This window comes from Ambystoma mexicanum, chromosome 7q (genome assembly GCF_040938575.1).
Source record: "Ambystoma mexicanum isolate Mex_15411 chromosome 7q, UKY_AmexF1_1, whole genome shotgun sequence".
Lineage (NCBI taxonomy): Eukaryota > Metazoa > Chordata > Amphibia > Caudata > Ambystomatidae > Ambystoma > Ambystoma mexicanum.
In genome coordinates, this window is record NC_090941.1 from 996,828,297 (window position 1) to 996,848,330 (window position 20,034).

Consider the following 20,034-nt stretch of genomic DNA (forward strand, 5'->3'; position numbering starts at 1 on the left):
CCATGTACACTTCAAAGTGGTCTATAGAGCATGGGTTTGTTGTTCCCATGTCTACCTCCAGACCCCGTGTCTCCTGCCAAGCATCCCCCTCACGCTGGACGGCCCCCTGCAATCCACATAATGCCACGACATATACACGTCATTCATTCACAAACACACCCCTGGTTCGAATTCTTTATAACCCACTTCATATTTCTAATGAGAACTTCTTTGCGCTTTGCTAGTCAACCCGTGAAGGTGCTGGTTATCTGCTCTTCGTCTCTGTGAACTTCCGTGACCACTTTGAGCAAACTCGTCAGTTTGCAACCTGTGAACTGCTCCCTGTTCTACGACAAGAAACTACTCTGATCCCTGCATCTAACTGTTTGTTCGTCAAGGTAAGTCCATGTACCATAATCATTTTGCGTCCAATTTTTTAATTTATATCTATTTGCTAGTAGTCATCAAATTGCATCCATGTTTTCTTTTCGTTCACGACAGTACATGCAAGGAACTAGTCACATGTTCTGAGTTTAGTCAAATTACTTTTTCTATTTTTTGAAAGTTATTGAAATACTTATCCGCATGTGAATAACGTGTATAGTTCCAAGAACCAAAACGGACCTTGCATTGAACCTTTTATGTGTCATTTACTGTTTTAACACATTGGTATTCATAGAGAATTGTTGATCTTTACTTTTCAGAACTTTCCATAATGCCTGCCTGTTCCATTGGCGGTTGCCCTTCGAAGACCCATAACAAATCTGAAGGTACTATAATGCATGTTTTCCCTAAGACAATAGATCAGATAAGAGAATGGGTCCGATATTGCGGATATCCAGCCTCTGAGCTAGAAAGTAGAGTCCTAGAAGTCTTTGCGGACAAGAGGGGTGATCGATACCGCATCTGCAGCAGGCACTTTAGCCCAGACATGTACTCCACATCATTGCTAATAAAGAAGAAAACACCGCGAGCGAGGCGAAAATTGCTCTCAACCGCTATTCCCACTCTATTCGTCCACATCCCTCCACTGGTGAGTCAAGTTTACGTATTTATCTCTCGGCCTTGCGGTAGTGTGTAGCATTAGCTAACAATAATTTCCCCATTTATGTATCCACTCAATATGAAGGCGGAAGATTCTCCATCCGTGTCGTTATTGCAGTCATCAGCCACTTCAAGCGCCTATCGGGTAATCTTACTTAGCTATTCTGACACTGACTTGTTTTAGGCATGTAAATCAATAGTTTTAATTGATCGTGTAATTATTTTACCTAATGGTACACCCTTGTACTCGTCCTCTAGTCTTTGTTTTCAGTTATAATTATTGTTATCCAAAATAATGCAAGTACTGTCTTTCAGGGAGATGCTGAGGAGTCCAACGCATTGACGACAACCGTAGATGTCACTCAGATGCTCGAGGTACGTTTCCGGACAGTTCCATCGATGGAGATCATCAGATCTTGCATTCTTGTAGCGTGATTGTTACACACAATGTTTCTTTCGTTTTTAGCCATTGATATGTCCTTCTGTCGTCGCCCTCCTATTTGTCTTCTTTTTTCAATATTGTGTTCATTACTAATGAAAGTCCTATGTTTCAGGGAGTCGATGGAGCATTAGTCCAAGTAGAAGGGGGAGCATGCAGTTACGGGTCGGCGCAACAGCTTGCAGAAGTGTGCACCGCAGTTACATCGTCCCTTGATGTTCTTATGCATTTCGAGGTATGGATACTGACAGTTCGATCAAGCGAAATCATATGACGTGATTACATCCGCTATACTTCCTTCTTTATTAACGCAAGTACTATGTTTCAGGGAGATGACGGAGCTTCTTCTACAAGAACATCACCCCTAGTAGTTGATGCAGATCTCTGGGTGGTGACACTTCCAACGATCGAGCAAATCGAATCATATTTACATATCCATTATTTATTTTAGACAACTGATCATTTGTGCAGGTCTATTTAGATGAGCCGTTGACGCCTGCTCAAAGTTTATGTTCTTTTTAACAAAATAGAAAAGCATACTAATGCAATTACTGTGTTTCAGGGAGTTGCTGAAGCGTCATCTTCAATAATATCATCAATGGAAGTCTATGCGGAGCCCGAGGTATGGATCTTGACAGTTCAATCTAACTAGATCAACAATGCGTGAACTATTGTCGTTTGAATGTTCTACACAATGCGTTCATTCGTGTTTTGCTATTGAGATGTACGTATGGGTATTGGTCCCCAAGTACATTTTGTGTTTTCAATATTATACATACTAATGAAAGTTCTATGTTTCAGGGAGTCGATGGAGCCTCAGTGAGTGATGGATGTGCTTATCATGAAAATATAGTCGTTGCAGCGCGAGAGGAAGTGGAGACATGCACACACGAGTCGGAGCAACAGCGTCCAGATGTTGAAGTTCGAGGCAAGAAAGTTTCAAAGAAAAGAAAGCAAAAGAAGGTTAGTGTCCTGTTCACTATATTATGTTGTCTTTCACTGTCAATAGTTCAATACTGTAAGTTGTGTTTAAACTGAACATCCCTTTTCTAATCTGTCCTCTAGTTGCGAGTGGGTGTAAGAACTAGATCTACACAGACAGTGAAGCGAACGAGAGATGTTGCTTGTCAAACCTTTTGGCAGGGACTTGAGACTGGAGATGCATCGTGCCAATGGGAAGAATATGAAGTGATTGACAACGGAGCTATACCACCACCAGCCATTGATAGTGAATGTCCTCCTGGTAGTTTGGATGCAGTCGGAGATCAATTCACAGAATCCACACCCGCAAAAAATAAGAGCGCGCGAAAGTTGAAGACATTGTTTTTTTCTCCCATCTCCGGACAAGGAACAGATGTTGCAATGGAAGAGAATGACGTGGACGACAATGAAACACCATCAATATCACTCAGCATAGCGGAAGACGATATCAGAGATTGTACCTTTCATGCGAGTGACATGTCCTCAACGTTACAGGCCGAACCAGCTGGGATGCAGAGTGACAGTATAAGGAAAGAGGCCAAATTCATTGTATTCGATAGCTGTTTGATGGATATTATTATGATGATGAAATGTGGGCATTCGGTTGGTGGGGAAGTATGTGGGGAGCCATTGATTAATGTGACTCGTGCAATTCGAGGCACTAACCTTAAAATACATGCCACCTGTACACAATATCATCCGTTCGCATGGTCTGCACAACCCATGCTGGGGCAACTGCCAGCAGGCAATCTACTTTGTGCAGCGGCCGCACTTTTTAGTGGTTCAAGTTTTAAAAAGTTACAGTATTTCTTTCAGTTTGTGGGAATCCATTTCATTGCGAAAAGTCAGTTCTACAAATACCAAACCGATTATCTATTTCCAGCCATCAGCGAAGCTTGGAGAATGGAAAAAATGTCAATGGAAAGTACATTCGCGGGCAAACGCTTCAGGCTAGCCGGTGATGGACAGTGCGACAGCCCAGGATTTTCAGCCAAGTACTGCACCTACCACTTTCAGGACATGGAAAGTAAGAAAATTGTGAGTTCGGTGGTCGTGCAGGTGTCACAAAGTACATCCTCAGTGGCCATGGAGAAAGTTGGCTTTGTAGCATCATTGCAAGAACTACAATCGCGGGGAATGGTGATCGACCTGATAGCCACGGACAGACACGTTTCAATTGCCAAGACAATGAGAGAACAGTACAAAAATATAAATCACCAATTTGACGTTTGGCATCTTGCAAAATCAATCAATAAAAAATTGTCTGCTGCAGGTAAAAAAAAAGAATTGCAAGGTATTTCACAGTGGTCCAAGTCAATCAGCAACCATCTTTGGTGGAGCTCAAAAACATGTGAAGGGTCGTTGGAAATTCTACTGGAAAAATGGCGGTCAGTAATATTGCACTGTAGCAACGTACATCGATGGTCGACAAATGAGCATTTCCACAAATGTGAACATGGCCATTTGTCCACAGAGGAGGCACGGAAGAAGAAGTGGTTGATTCCTTCATCACCCACTCACAAAGCCATTGAAAAGATTGTATTTGATAAAACTATAACAAAAGCTTTGAGGGGACTCACGGAATTCTGCCACACAGGAGATTTGGAGGTGTTCCACAATATGTGCCTAAAGTACAGGCCCAAAAGATTGCATTTTGGCATGGAAGGCATGATAAATCGGACTCTTCTAGCGGTCTTGGCACATAACCATAATGTTGGCCGTCAACAAAGTAGGACGACCGGAACTTTAGGGACGCTTCGCTACAATAAGGCCTTCACTAAAAGAAGTAAACAATGGGTGATCAAACCAGTGTTTGAGGATATGCAATATGAGTTTATTGAGAGACTTATCGTAGATGTCCTCGATAGGCACATACATGGAGTGGTGAACGAACCTATGCAGGGGACAACTGCATTGCCACCCAACATTGCCTCTGTTCCATGTCCACCTAAAGCAGAGCTCATTGAGAAATACACATCACGGTTTAAATGATTGTAATTCGATTGTCTGTTCTCTCGAGTCTCCTCATGTTGCAGGCCCATTGCAATTAAACCAAACAGTAATATAAATCATTTTTACAAAAATTATAGAATGTTTCCATATTACAAACACATGGCCGACCCATAGGGACAATAAAAAAAAAGGCACGCAGACAAGATGCCCTTACACTAACTGGAGCTAACTAGAAATGTGTGCTCGCTCAAAGTGAAGGTCAGCTGCTTTGATGTTTTGCTCGGGTGGCGGAACGGCCCACGACCCAATATAAGGTTCTATTGTGATTTGACCTTGACAGGCCGGGACCATCCTGAAAGACTAAGAAAAGATAATGAATAAAATTTCAGAAACAAAACGATGAGCCACGTTCATTAGAAGAAGTAACGTCGGCAAAGAAGGAGTGGTGTTTCGGGTCTGCCCTACACAGAGACACAATGGAAAATGCAAATATAATGTAAGTAACTTTTGATGAGTTTATACCGCAATTTCATTACTATACAGTGGCTTTAAAGACGGGTTCAGTTGTACTTGTTCGTTCTATGTGGCATAGTGTTTTCTACCGCGCACTATCTGGAGGAGAAACATCTGCTTTTACTGAAGCACCTCAAAACCTTCCTCTTTGCTTCTGCTTTCTCTCTCCCTATCCACTGCTACAACTGGTCCACTGTCTGCGACCTCGGTCCTGGGCCCTTCCACTCTCCACCTGCACTGCCTCCCTGTCAACCCCTGCACTGGGGGACTGTCTCAGTATCCTACAGCCCCCCCTTCCCAGCACTTGTTCTGCACTTACCTTGCACTTGCCACCAGCTGGCCCTATTTATTTATTATTTTATGCTACTTACCTTGTACTCCACTCCCCCCCCCTCCATGCCTCGCCACGCCTTTAAACACTTGTGTACACCCAGTAGCGCTGTCCTCGCTATGAAATGAATAATTTTAATAAGGATCTGATGGTGAGACTAATTTCATTTTTTATGTTTTTAGGTACATCATTCACTACTGTCTGTGTCACGAGTACCAGACACCGGCGGACGGCTTCTACAGCCGCCAGTTGCTTCTCCGCGTGAACAACGTTACCACCCTGACCATTTTATGGGACGATCGCCAAGTACAAGTATGCCCTTACGCGGTACTAACGGTTAGATGCAACATACCTACCATTGTGGTGGCCTAGTGCCTCGTTGTTGGAACAGCCATGCGATTATCAGTGCGACAGAAGAGCTTATTTTTATCGTAAACCAACACCCTGTGTACTGCACACGAACATCGCTTCCCTCAAGACGAACTAATTTGGATCGAGAGCAAAGAAAAATGCAAATCGCTGAATATTCTCTAAACATTTGATGTCCAATAAACGTACTTTGCCAAATGTACAATCTTGCCGTTTGCTTTTAAACCACGGTTTCACATTCCGAATTGTGGTGCTGTATTGTGAGATGCTCTAAGACCCTGTGTACAGCAAAGGACCATCGCGTTCCTCAATACGAACTTTTTGGAACATGAGCAAATAAAAATGCAAATCGCTGAATATTCTCTAAACATTTGATGTCAAATAAATGTACTTTACCACATTTACAATCTTGCGGTTTGATTTCAAAGTACAGTTTCATATTCCGAATTGTGGTGCGCTGTATTGTGAGCTGATCTGTGTTGATTTCCGGGGTCTGTGTGGAGTCGCGTAGAAGACGCCTGGGCGCGTTTGCCTACGCAGCACAGTCACGTCACGGATAGAGGCGGGGAATATGAATGTTTTGATAAAGTCTGTTTCAGGGGCGGGGGATTTGATTTAGTGCCGCAAAGGCAGGTGAGCCAGGTCGATGCGGCGGAATGATAGGATTATCACAAAATGGAGGCTGATTTCGAGTGCGATAAGGGGCGAAAAGTCGGGTAAGGTCCATAGGAAAGTTTCCTACGATCTACCGATTTATGCTTACAAACACATGGCCGACCCGTAGGGACAATAAAAAAAAAGTCCCGGAACTCTCCTTTAATTACCATTCCAGATGAATGAGTTACAGATGCAGGAGGGGTGGAAAAAACACCACACTTGCCAAAAGGGTCAGGAAAAAACAAAATAGTCAGAAAATATGGTGGGGGTCTCAAAATGAGGCCAAAAACAGCAAAAATGAAAATCTACAATAACGAGAAGAATTGCACAGATGCAACCCATGTGAGCTGTCAGGGGAACTGGAGTGGAAGGGAGTGTCTTAACTGTTTGGACGCTGTTGAGGCGTTACATTTTGAGAACTCTAAAGAGGTGGGCTGCCATACTGATTAAAGAGGAGCTTGCCTTTCTCCAAACGGCACCACTCTTGCAATGTCCATCATTTGTGTTCATGGGCTGCCGTCCATCAGGCTAGCATTCGTGGCAGCCGGCTCAGCTTGAGCAGTAAAAGTGCTGGAGAAGCGCTAACGTTCTGCCCAGGCAATCTCCTCTGCCGACCCATGACACACTACGGTAAAAAAGGCACTCTTCCTGGTGGAATTAGACTAGAGACTCCGGGTGCAGCAGTGCACTCTTTCTTGTGAATCTAAAACTATGGCATGTCCGGGCTTCAACCTGAAGTGAAGAACCCATATGCAACAATCAGAAAAAGGTTATGCTTCAAATGTCTGCTTACTGGCAAAAGGAATCTTGTATTTGTATTTATTCGAAGAGACGGAATGTCAATTTCGATCAGAAATCACTTACAATACACATTTGCAGATTGTTGAGGCATTTCCACGAAAAGGATCTGCACAATAGCACAAAGATGAGAACAAGTGTTGAGCCAGTTTAAGAGGGTATACAAAATTGAGACCTATAAGAGGGACACATCAGAATACACAGAAACAAATACATATCAAAGATACAGGTGACTTACAAAGGTATCATTAACTTAAGAAGCCAAGTGATTCAAACTATAGAGGAATACTTTATAAATATACAGAATTACATTGTTAGGTATTTGAGGGGGATGGGAAAGAGGGCAGAGGGAGCACCCGCTTTAGCAAGTAATTCAAGTTTAAGCCATGCTTTGAAGAGATCAACAGTTGGCAGGCTTTGATTTTGATGGGCAAAGTGGGTAGCAGGTTGAGTGCAAAGGGTGATCAGAGACAATGAGATGGTGAGTAAACTGAGCTACTAACCAGACAGGTACTGAGGAGCAAGACCATTGAGACTTTTGTAGATTAGTAGAAGGAACTAAAAAAGGGAGTAGTTATGCATGGGGAGCCAACCAGCATGTTGTCGGTACGTAGAAGTGGGGGATGATCTGAGTAGGGGTGTAGAGAGTGTAGGTAGCAAAGTTGTGGTCTTCGTCCAGCGGGAAAAGGAGTAGAGAGCACGGCCAAGGAGTGGGCTTAAATAGTCACGTTTGCCGATAATGAGGGTGGAGATTAGAGTTTTTGTAGAGTGGTTAGTATGAAATTGAAACATTTTCTGAATGTTGAGGAGGTTAATACGAGTAGCAGAGGCAGTGCTATTGTTGCAGTCGGAAGTAGCTATCAAAGACCACCACAAGATTGCAAGCCTTGGGCAAGGGATCAAGAAGGTTACAGGAAACGGGAGGGGTGGCATTAGAAGCCAGGAGAAAAATGACAATTTTTGAAGAGTGAGGCAGTGGAGAGCCATCCAGTGACTAATTGCAGTCAGATAGTTCATAACCCTTTCCGTGATAGTTGTTGTGAAGAAAGGAACAAGAGAAGAACAAGTTACTCTCTTACCTGGTAACGTTCTTTCGATGAGATGGCCCGACAACGTATTCCATATCTATGACAGTAATCATCACAGCTGTGCTGCTTCGGAAAATCTTTCGGCGTCTGCGTCCTGCGTCGATACGCCGCCCTAGAGGACCTCCTCCGACGGCCGACGTCACTGGATGTTATAAGTAGGACGCACGATGCCCGCAGCCGCAGTTGTATTTTCTTCCCCAGAACGTGTGGCACCAGTCTTCTGCCAGTCTGACCACACAAAGCCTTGCGGAAACGTAAGCTGCAATCGCATAAGAAATTCTGTAGTGGGGAAGACAGGGAGTGAGTGATATGGAATACGTTGTCGGACCATCCCATAGAAAGAACGTTACCAGGTAAGAGAGTAACTTGTTCTTCGAGGGGATTGGGTCCTCCAACGTATTCCATATCTATGACAGACTCCCAAAGCAGTACCAATGCAAGGAGGTGGGAAAAGAATTTAGAACAAGAAATTTAGAATGCCCAATCAAATTGCAGAGCAAAAGACCGCCTTGCCAAAGGCCAGATGCTGCCCACGGATGGAATCGAGGGAGTAGTGACGTACAAAAGTATGGGCCGAAGTCCAGGTGGCTGCGTCACAGATGTTACGAATAGGAACACCCCTCTGTAGGGCAGTAGAGACAGCCATACCCCTGGTAGAATGGGCCCGCAAGCCTACCGGTGGGTCCTTACCCGCCAAGCGTTAACACTCAGAAATAGCCAGGATAATCCAGCGAGACAAAGTCTGCTTAGTCACAGCTTGTCCCAAACGCTTTCCAGCGTAACCAATGAAGAGTTGATTGTCCACTCTGACCCGGGACATGCGTGAAATATAAAAGCTTAAAGCTCTCCTAGGATCGAGCTTAAGGAGCCTCTCCTCTTCCTTACCAGGATGTGGAGGAGGAGGAAATGCCGAAAGAACAACCTTCTGGCCTAAATGAAATTCCGACACCACCTTCGGAAGAAAGGAAGGACGAACTCTAAGGACAACCCTGTCCTTCTGAAATACAGTGAAGGGTGGCTTAACTGAAAGTGCCTGTAACTCACTCTGCGAGCGGAAGTGACCGCAACCAAAAATACAGTTTTAAGAGTTAACAGTCTCAAAGGGCATGAATGCAAAGGCTCAAACGGAGCACCCATCAGAAACTTGAGGACAAGGTTCAAATCTCAACCGGGCACCTGGAAAGGTGACGGAGGGAACACATTAGTGAGCCCTTTTAGAAACTGAGAAATTAAAGGAATTTTAAAATAAGTACACTCTTCAGACGAGCGCTTAAATATGGACAGCGCCGCCAGGTAACCTTCAACAGTACCCACTTGCAAGCCCCTGTCGCAGCACTTTCGCCAACGGTACAGGGACTTTGTTGCGTGCCTTTCGAAAGCAACACCTCCATCACGTCTTCAGGGAAGTCCCAATCCTTATACCTCAACCTTTCAGAAACCAAGCGTGAAGGTTGAGGGATCTGACCTCTGGACGGAGAACCTGACCCCCCTCCCGTGAGAGCAGATCGTCTCGGTAGGGAAGACGACGTGTAGGGCAGATGGACAAGTCGAGAAGGTCCGGGTACCACGTCCTCCGGGCCCACCCCGGAGCAATGAGGATCATCCGGGAACCAAACCTTCGTAACCTCTGCAGCACTTGCGGGATGACGGGGACTGGAGGAAACGCGTAGAGCAGTGGGAATGACCACTCCACCACGAACGTGTCTCCTAATGCTCCTCTTGGAGGAAATTCCCACGAGCAGAACCTTTCGCACTTCCGGTTGACACTGGAGGCAAAGAGATCCAGTGGGGCGCCCAAAGGGCGAAGATCTCCAGGAGAATCTCCTGAGCCAACGCCCACTCGTGAGAGAACGCGCTCTGCCTGCTCAGAGCGTCCGGCGTCTCGTTTTCGTCTATGGCCAGATGAACTGCCGAGATCGAAACTTCCTGCTGAATTGCCCAGAACCAGAGCTGCATCGCCTCCCTGAACAGAGGAAGTGACCCTGCCCCCTCTTTTTGTTGAGGTAGTGCATGGCCACTGTGTTGTCCGTCAGGATCAGGACATTCTTTCCTCGCACAGTCGGCAGACAAGCCTTCAGGGCAAGCCTGACGGCCCTCGGCTCCAACAGATTTATTCTGGTCTCCGACGGAGACCAACGACCGCTGACTGTCAACTTGTTGGCATGAGCTCCCCATCCCGTGAGGGATGCGTCCGTCACGATCCGTCACGATCGTCACCTCTGGCCAGGGTAGCCAAAAAGGAGCCCCCTTCATCAGATTGCCTTTGACGGCCCATCACAGAAGGTCCTGGGCGACCGAGGACGGCACCTGAACAGGGTCCAATATCCTGCCGGAGGATTGAGACCACTGGAGGTTGAGTGTCCATTGCAAAGATCATATCCGCAACCTGGTCTCTGGCACCAGAAGAATGCAGGATGCCATGAGGCCGAGCAATCCCAAGAACTCGAACGCTGGGAGACTCTGGGCAAGCTGAAACTTGTGCACCATCTGCTGAATGTGATGAGCCCTCACCTGGGGAGGAAAACACTGCCCCAGGGACATGTCGAGCACTGCTCCGATGTACTGGAGCCTCTGAGTTGGTGTCACATGGGACTTCTTAAATTCAGGGAGAAGCCCAGCTTGTGGACGGAGTGGCAGGTGACTGACAGATGATCCAGGACTTGCTCCGGAGAGCGCGCCCTGATCAACCAATCGTCCAGGTAGGGGTAGACGTGAAACCCCCCTTTCCTGAGATGCGCTGCCACCACTATCATGAGCTTGGTGAAGACCCTCGGGGCAGAGGTCAATCCGAACAGCAGGACCCGAAACTGAAAGTGTGAGTCGCCAACCGCGAACCTCAGGTACTTCTTGTGCTTTGGATGGATCGGTACAAGAAAATAAGCGTTCTTGAGGTCGAGAGACACCAACCAGTCCTGAAGTTGAAGAACCTGGAGGACTTGAGAGAGTAACCATCTTGAACTTGTCCTTCCTGAGGAGTTTGTTCAAACCGCTCAAGTCCATGATGGGTCTCAATCCCCTGTCTTTCTTGGAAATCAAAAAATAAGGGGAATACCATCCCTTGTTCCTCTCCGCTACCGGCACCAGTTCTATGGCGCCTTTCTCCAGCAGGGATTGAATTTCCTGCACAAGGAGCGGATACGGACTCTTCAAAGAGAGATTCCCTGGTGGATTGTTGTGAGGCCTCTGCCAGAAAGGAAGACAGTAGCCGTGGGCTATAATCTCCAGAACCCACACATCTGAAGTAATGGCACACCACTCTACAAGATGCTGCGCCAACCTTCCCCCAACCGGCGAACCATGGGACATGTCCTCATGACTGAGCTGATGCAGCTGCGGCGTTGCCTGAGGGCAAAGAGGCAACTGCCCGAGCGGCCTTGTCACTTCGAGTACCTTGTTTTCCACCTCTGGCACTCCTATGGTGGCCCTTTTCACTGGCAGCTCCTCTCGCTTTACCAAAGGACGAGTAATAACAAAAGGAACCTCCCCTTCATTGCTTTCCCCTAGGACGAAAAGGCAGAAGTTGTCGAACTGCAGCGCCCAAAAACTTCGCTGCAGCTTTGGAGGTCTGCAACCTCTCAAGGCTCTCGTCAGCCTTGCTGCCAAAAAGATGTTCCCCGTCAAAGGGCATGTTGAGGAGCGGGCCTGCACATCAGGAGCAAACCCCGACTTCCGAACCACGCAAACCTGCGTATTACGGTGCTCGTCACCATGGACCGGCTGACGCAATATGCCATGTCCAAACCCGACTGAACGGACTCGCACATGGCATCCTTGCCATCCTGGACCATAGCAAAGAAACCATCCCGTTCGTCCCCTTCGGAAATATGTTCAGCCGCTAAGGAAACACAGTTCCACAGAGTGTGCGTGAAACGAGACAAGGCACATACGGATTTGGCCGCCTGAAGCGCCATACCCCCTGAAGAAAACACTTTCTTCGCCCAACCATCAAAACGTTTGTCGTCCCTATCGGGAGGGATGGTAGGTTACGACGCCTGCTTTGCTGGGGCCGTAGCCGCCTGCACCACCAAACTCTCCGGAGTGGGGTGCTTGGTCAACTAGCAGGGGTCCCTACTGGCTGGGCGGTATTTTCGCAGCAAAGACTTGCCCAGTGCCGGGAGACTCTCCGGAGCAGTCCAAGCCGCCGCCACCCTCCTCTGTAGAGCCATATGGAACGGCAGTAGCGGGTCAGGTGGTGGACCTTGGTCGAGGATATCCGTAAGGTCATCCTGAAGAAAATCCCCTGGGGGAGCAGACCACCCCAAGTACTCGGTAACCCTAGACATAAGGCACCGGTACGAAGAGTCGGCATGAGTGCCAGGCTCAGGCCTACAAAACTCCACCTGCGGAGAGGTGTCCAAACCACTGGCGTCGTGTAGGGACTGACGCAGGTCCTCAATTTGGCTATGGCCCGAGAGAATCTCATCTGGCACCATATCAGGAACCATGCCATCATCACAGAGCCCTCATCCTCCTCTGAAATATACTCAAGATGGCGGTAAGAAGGCACAGAATGTGGAACAAAGCCATGCTTGACCTTGGCCTGAGACTTTCTAGGGGGTTCCACCGTGCCCCGGGTACCCCTGTCGAAACAGCCTCAAACGGCGTCGAGTGAATCGGCGTCGCTGCCGAACGCGTCGACACAGACCTCGAGGGCGGAGCCCCGAGCGTGTCCCTCGACAGCCTGGCGCCGATGGCATCAAGGACTTCTTCGAAGGCAGAGCTTTGAAAGAATCCCTCGATGACCTCTGCGCCACAGGTGTCGACGTCTTCCTCGAAGACACCACAGGTGCACACAGTCTTGAGCGCGTCCATGACCGGGACCTGGAACGGGCATGAAGAGAACTATTCCCCTTGTCCGAGCGGGACCTTTCCCGCGAATCGTGCCAACCACCCAAGCCTGAAGGCGTACGAGCGGTGTCTCTCGACCGATCACGACCGACCCCACTCGGAGGCACGGACGGACCAGTGCCCTGCGATTCGAGAATCGCTAACAATTTCTTCCCGAAGGAAGCCCATTCCTCCGGCGTTGCATGTTTGGTGGGATAAGCGACACGCCGACGGGCAGAGTCCTTGGATGAGGACGGGGAAGGCGACCAATGACGGCGCTTCCGGGAGTGCCTCGAAGAGGCAGACGAGTGGCGGGACCTACTCCGGGACTGAGACCCACTGGACTTCCGACGACGATGTGGAGAGTCGCCCCTCGAATCGTCCATCAAAAGCCCCGCAGACCTCGACTTACATGGCTTGGACACCTTACCTACCGACAGTTTCTTCTTGCGCTCCTGCAAGGCTTTGGACGTAAGCGACTGGCAGTCGACACAATCATCCGTGTGTCACCGACATCTTGGACCCGCAGTCCCCGCACTTCTTGAAGCCCGGACACGGGGTGGAAGACGAGGTAGACATCACGAAGGATAACTTCACAAGCGAACAGGTTCGAAGAACCGATAAAGAACAGAAACTCCAAAGAGTCGAGGCGCGCCGAGATCTCCGAAGTGAACACGTTCGCGGAAAAAACGGAACAACTGAGGCTACGGGCGTCGTGCATCCTACTTATAACATCCAGTGACGTCGGCCGTCGGAGGAGGTCCTCGAGGGCGGCGTATCGACATCATCGACGCAGGACGCAGACGCCGAAAGATTTTCTGAAGCAGCACAGCTGTGGTGATTACTGTCATAGATATGGAATACGTCGGAGGACCCAATCCCCTGGAAAAATATTTGTGTGTTATCAGCGAAAAAATTCTTGTGAAAGCTAAAGGATGTGATAAGTCTCCCTAGAGAAGAGGTATAGAGGGTGTAAGGACTGATCCTTGGGGGACGGCATCAGGGAGAGGGGTGGGTTCATGGGTTTGTGAGTTCCAAGAGATTTTAAATAATCAATCTTCCAGGTAGAAGGCAATCCACGGAAGAGCAGATTTCTGAAACCCAAAGTACTGGAGATTTAGGAGGGAGGGCTAATCAAAAGCGACAGAAAGGTCCAAAAAAGATGAGTACTTAAGAGAGTTTGGAGTGGTGAGCATTAGGGAGTAAGTTGGAGACATGCATGAGTGACCCCTTGCTTGAGTGTTTACCATGGAAGCCAGATTGAAGTGGTTCTCCAAGGCCATTATCCATAAGGTACTTAGTGATCCAGTTGAAGACCACCCACTCAAGGACCTTTGAATAATGGTGAAGGTAAGAAACAGGATGATGGATTGCTGGGACGTTTTGTTCAGCAGGGGTTTCTTCAGTAGGGGTAAGACAGTTGCAGATTTGAAGGAGGCAGGGAAGAGTCCAGCAGAGAGAGATTGGTTAGATGATGTTCAGGCTATATGGGTATACCGTCAGTATATTGAAAATGAATAACAAATGGCTTTTATAACGAAAAATAAATAACGAAAAAAAGGTTGAATTTTTGATTAAAAGTATATATGGGGATGGGGTATGGGATTAAAAAGGGTTGGGGAGATACAGGGGGTGATAAAGCTAGGGAAACAGGGGGGTTGGGGGGAGCACCCAAATTAAAAAAGAGAAACAATACAAAATGTTTTATTTTTCATTCACTGGAACCGCTAGATGAAGACAATCCTTTAGAAATGTGTATGCAGCAAGCTCCCTCCAGCTAGGCCTAAAAATGGGATTTAAAAAAAGAATGCCTTTGCTAAAAATCTTTACACAAATTAGCAAATTACATTTGCAAGCTGAGAGGTTGCTTTCTGACTTTTGGTACTGCCTTTGTACACGCTGCAACCATGAGAATGAACTCAGGCCGGATACCTCTCAAGGCTATCCAGTGAAAATATGGACAGAAAATATATTGACTTCAAAAATACAGGTGCCAAAATATCAAACTATAGAAATAATTAAAAAAATGAATAGTAATCTATACATATAGAAGTGACATTTTTTGTGGCAGGATTTGTGCGAAGTATTGTTCCCTGTACAATTCCATCCGGTTTCACCAATCTGCACCAAAATTTGCATAGTTGCCTGTAAGGACCCTCTGGGCATTACTGGCTACATGACATTTGGGCACCCCACCCCTTCACAGATTTCAGCACCTTTTCACATGAGACGGTTGCTTGAAATCGGTGAAGTATCAATGTGGTTGAAGGAGGACCGGTCCCGACACGAGGAACAAAACTCTTGGTCCAGGCCCTAGGATGCATGCTTTCCAAGATATTTGCACCGCAACGAACTGCACCTTGCCAGGGTGAGACGACTGGTGGGGAGAGAGCACAGAAGGTCCCAGTATGCAGCAGCACACCAACTCTCACCTGACCCCAACCACTGCTCCGCGGTATGCCAGCCAGCCACATGCGCCCATTCTCAGCGCAGTTTACATCAGGGTGCAAATTAACAAACAAAGAGAAAATCCACATAGAGGACAACATTCATTTCACTGTCAATTGTTCACAAATGATGATGTACTTAAGGAGAAGGGCTTGGATCAGTGCTCAAAAAGTCACTAAGAGAGCAACAAAGTGAGAGTACACTCAGATGGAGTTAACGTTTTAATATTAATATGCTTGAATTTAAGAAGAAGAAACACCTAAAAACAACCAAAATCATATAACATAGTTCAAAATCATGCAACATAGTTTGTTGAAGGAATAAACAGAAAAGGAAGATACATATATATTTACAAGACTAAATTCTTAGGACTAACAAATCTCAGATGAAAGAAAACAACAGTTGAATTGAAGTAATCATAGCAATCATCTGTCAAGATTAACTGAGTCTATAAGAAGACGTGTTCAAATACTAAACAGGCCTACAATGTAGAATAAATGACTACAGCCCATTAGGATCAATACGTAACAATACCCTGACTCTTTGTTTTCACAGCAGGAATTGTTCCACTTTTGCAAATCAGTTAATCTTGACAGATGATTGCTATGATTACTTCAATTCAACTGTTGTTTTCTTTCATCTGAGATTTGTTAGTCCTAAGAATTTAGTCTTGTAAATATATATGTATCTTTTGTCTGTTTATACCTTCAACAAACTACGTTGCATGATTTTGAACTATGTTATATGATTTTGGTAGTTTTTAGGTGTTTCTTCTTCTTAAATTGAAGTATATTAATATTAAATCTTTAAGTCCATCTGAGTGTACTCTCACTTTGTTGTTCTCTTAGTGACTTTTTGAGCACTGATCCAAGCCCTTCTTCTCAAGTACATCATCATTTGTGAACAATTGACAATGAAATGAATGTTGTCCTCTGTGTGGATTTTCTCTTTGTTAATTAGTATCTTTTACCCCTTTATCCGCATTAGCCCCTGGGGTACCTCTATTGTTTGTATTTTACTTCAGGGTGCAAAGCACATCAAGCGATAAGCGAATCAGAACAGTTACCTACAGGATCAGCGTTATGTCTGTCTACAACCGTTCGGAGAACGGGTACTTCTGCTGGTAAGAATATATAATTCTTGGTGTGGATGAAAGTTAGGGATTATCATGGGGTAACCCCTTACCCTCCCCGACACCCGCCGTCATGAGGGGTAGGTATTCAAGAAAAAACGGTAGACTTCAGGGAAACAGGTGGTTTCCTCTGCAAAAGGGTTGATAGACAACATTCATGCTAAATGTGTTGGCGACGTGGCAAAGAGGGGCCAATTGACTAGAGATGCGCCAACTATTCCAGGAATTTAAAAAGTATACATTTAGAGATTTTAAGACTAGGGAAATTGGTAGATATTGTATAGTTTATTTTTGTAGCCTATATTTTTACAGAACCCTAATGTCTATTTGGCTCTAATAAGCTGGGCAGAAAACCTTGAGATTCCTGTATGGTGTGGCACACAGCACCACCAGGTGACAACACTTAAGCTAACCAAGTCCCATGAAATTGTCTTTAATCAAGATATCACCTGTGTAGAGCCATTTGCCACAAGTCCTCGCCTCATCACCAAGTATTCAGCATCGACATCCTTCGAGGTGGATCGCTTCTCTGCAAACGCCAGGATGGTTTGTGCTGGGTGAATGTAAACAAGTGCAGGGATCCTGTACGTAACGCCGCTCGGCTCCTGGCGGAAGAGGGTCGTCTTATCTGGAAACTCGGCCGAATCCATGACGTGAGAAAACCTGAAACAGTAAAAAAACAATCTCCATCAAAAAGACTGCTACTAGTGGGACTGTCTGTATGTAGATTTCTATCCCACTTTCCACAATTTGCACACAAGAAACTAGCAAAAGCAGAGGACAAAAAAAGGAGAGGAACCAGAATTACAAAAGTGGGAATAAGAGAGACAAACACGTGGGCAATCAGGGAGAGTGAAGTGTTTCTATTCCTAGAGACACGAGTGAGGTTCCGTGTCTGGTGCTGCATCTGCATGTCTCCTGGAGATCAAATACACAGCCAAACTGCCGGCCACAATCCTGCCGCGACGTACCTGTTCAAGATATGACCCGAGCTGTCACTCAAAATACAGACAACAGCAAAGCCAATGGTTTGGATTGTGCAAAAGGGAACTCCTTCAGTCTCACAGGCCTACTCCCAAGTCCCATGTAGATGGAATTGCACTGCCAAAGAAGCACCACAGAGGAAGAGGATTGCAGCACCCCTCCACTCCCAGGTCTCACAGGCCTGCTGGTCAAGCCTTCCAGCCACAACCACATTCCAGATCTGGTTGTCTGTTGCATGCCAAATCCCTGCATCTCTCTGTTTGGAGCTAAAGCACTAGCCAGAAGACAGGATTAATGATAGGGGTCATGTGCCGGAAAAAGTACATAGCATAAGGACACCTGAAGTCTTTGCCTCTGAAATGCCATCCCTTTCTTTACGCATAGCATGATAATATTTTGCCTCGCTAAAGGTCCATTCAAGAGTCAAAACTAAAAATGTCTGATGATGACTAAATACAGAAATGTGGTGAAAAGGACTTGACATGATGGAAAAATGATGGAATGGAGGGATGTTTCATCACTTTCTGTCTACCCTTGCCTCGTCGCAGTTCGTACTTAAATAAAGCCTCCCTGCCTTCCAGACAGGAACAAATGAAGCATTCAAACATTTGCTGAATTTTACCCTACTCCCTAGGTAGAATATAAAAGCTGCCCCTCCCTGTACTTATGATTTCTGTCTGCAAGGGGAAACCAGCGAAGAGGCTGGAATCAAGCTGTAGCCAGTACCAGGAATATACAATTAAGTCAAGAACTAAAGGTTTGCACTGTTGTGGACTCAAGCTCATTATCTTCGCCCCCTACGTTTCCCTCCCCTTCCATGCCCACACGTTGCTGCTACAGGGAGCTAGTGGCATTCCCATTCCCACGCTCCTCATGCAGGCCATGCTGTTGCGGGCCAGAACATGGATTAAAATGCTGCTGCACTTCAACTTAATTTGCAGTCTGCGCTGTTGCAGACAGTTACATAGTTTAATGTATAGGTCACAGTAATCTTGTGGTTGTGCTGGTGGGATTTAAGGTTGCACTGCTGCAGATCGGTGTCAATCACCGAGAAACAGGGTTTCACTGATGGAGTTCTTCTTTTAAACACTTATAAGTAGGGAGGCAATACCAATTATGAATACAGTTGTGATATGGCTATTCAATTATTGTGAGGTGTCCCGTCCTTCTTAAAATGATTCCAATGAGTACATTTTTATCTGGTTAATTTGAACCATCGTTAGTTACACTAACTGTAGAGATGCACGGTTCTGACATTATTCATTATAACATCTCTCTTACTTGTGGATTACAGTGCTGAATTCATTTAATGACAAATGGGCTTGCTTCTCTATGCACTCATTCAGCAAACATGATGCAAATAGTCTTTGAATTTATACTAGTGAAACGCATACAAAATACTCATACTTTTTCCAATTGGACAACCAACATACATCCACTTGAACAATAATACATTGTTCGTCCATTAATTCGCACAATTCCAATGAGATTCAAAAATGTATTTAATTGACCCGTATTTCTATGTGTCTGCATATTCCCCTTCAATGTAAATGAAATCAGTGTTTACGTTGGACTGATAATATTCATCTTTATGGTCATTATGCTCAATACAATCCCCAGACACTACTGTACTTGTCTGATATAACAATATGGCAACCAACAACCATACTGTCTTACTCTTTGGAAGCAGATATATCCCTACTTAGTCCTATTTCTCTTTCTACAACTATTCATCCAAGATAAATAAACATGGCGCTTTGCATGTTCCATTACATTCTGCACAAAAGCACCCAAGCAGTGAGCTAACCACTTAAGACAATATTTGTAACCTGGCAGGCTAGTACACGTTTTGTTCGGACCCCACAGCATATCTCATCCAACCACAGAGGCACCCACAATGGGATTCCCATAAAACTCAATTATGAACTTCGGGCTCACCCAGAAAGCCTTTTATAACATTATTGAATTTCGCACTTACCACTTTCAGGAAAAGAAAACACAAAATATCTAGCCAATGTTGCCTCCAACACAGATCCCATCATTAGTTAAACGGTGCAACTTACACGAACTTGCATCTGAGTTACTTGCATGCGCTGCGATTTACCTGGTAATCTTGTCATTTACTATGTGCATTTCTTGCTATCTAAAAATCATTTTACTTTTGTACCCTTTTTTCTCATGTTTAGCTCTCCCCTTTTCTTTGTTTAGATTTCCACATGGCTTATTTTACCCAATTTTTTGTATGTTACACATTATGCACTAATGTTTTTATAAAAAGCAATCCATAATGTTCCTGTGCAATGTGCATCACTTAATAGCTATTAACATAGAACTACATGAAAGATATCTACCTATGTAGAAACCAATGAATATCGATTACTTAGAACCTATCTCGTACAACGACTCTGCATTGCATTGAGAAAGCGCCTCAATGTAAAACACTGGCTAGGTGTCGCCATCCATTGGCTCTTTAGTTAAAGGTTCAATTACT

At 45.7% G+C, this 20,034-nt stretch overlaps 1 protein-coding gene across 1 annotated transcript in view; it reads right to left on the reverse strand.

Moving 5' to 3' along the window:
• Nucleotides 1-20,034, reverse strand: part of LOC138528488 (sialidase-3-like) — a 283,546-nt gene that overhangs the window by 46,207 nt on the left and 217,305 nt on the right. The window contains exon 2 of the mRNA XM_069640149.1: nt 17,009-17,222. Coding sequence (XP_069496250.1) covers nt 17,009-17,209 — 201 coding nt within the window. The 5' untranslated portion in view covers nt 17,210-17,222. The remainder of the gene's footprint in view (nt 1-17,008; nt 17,223-20,034) is intronic.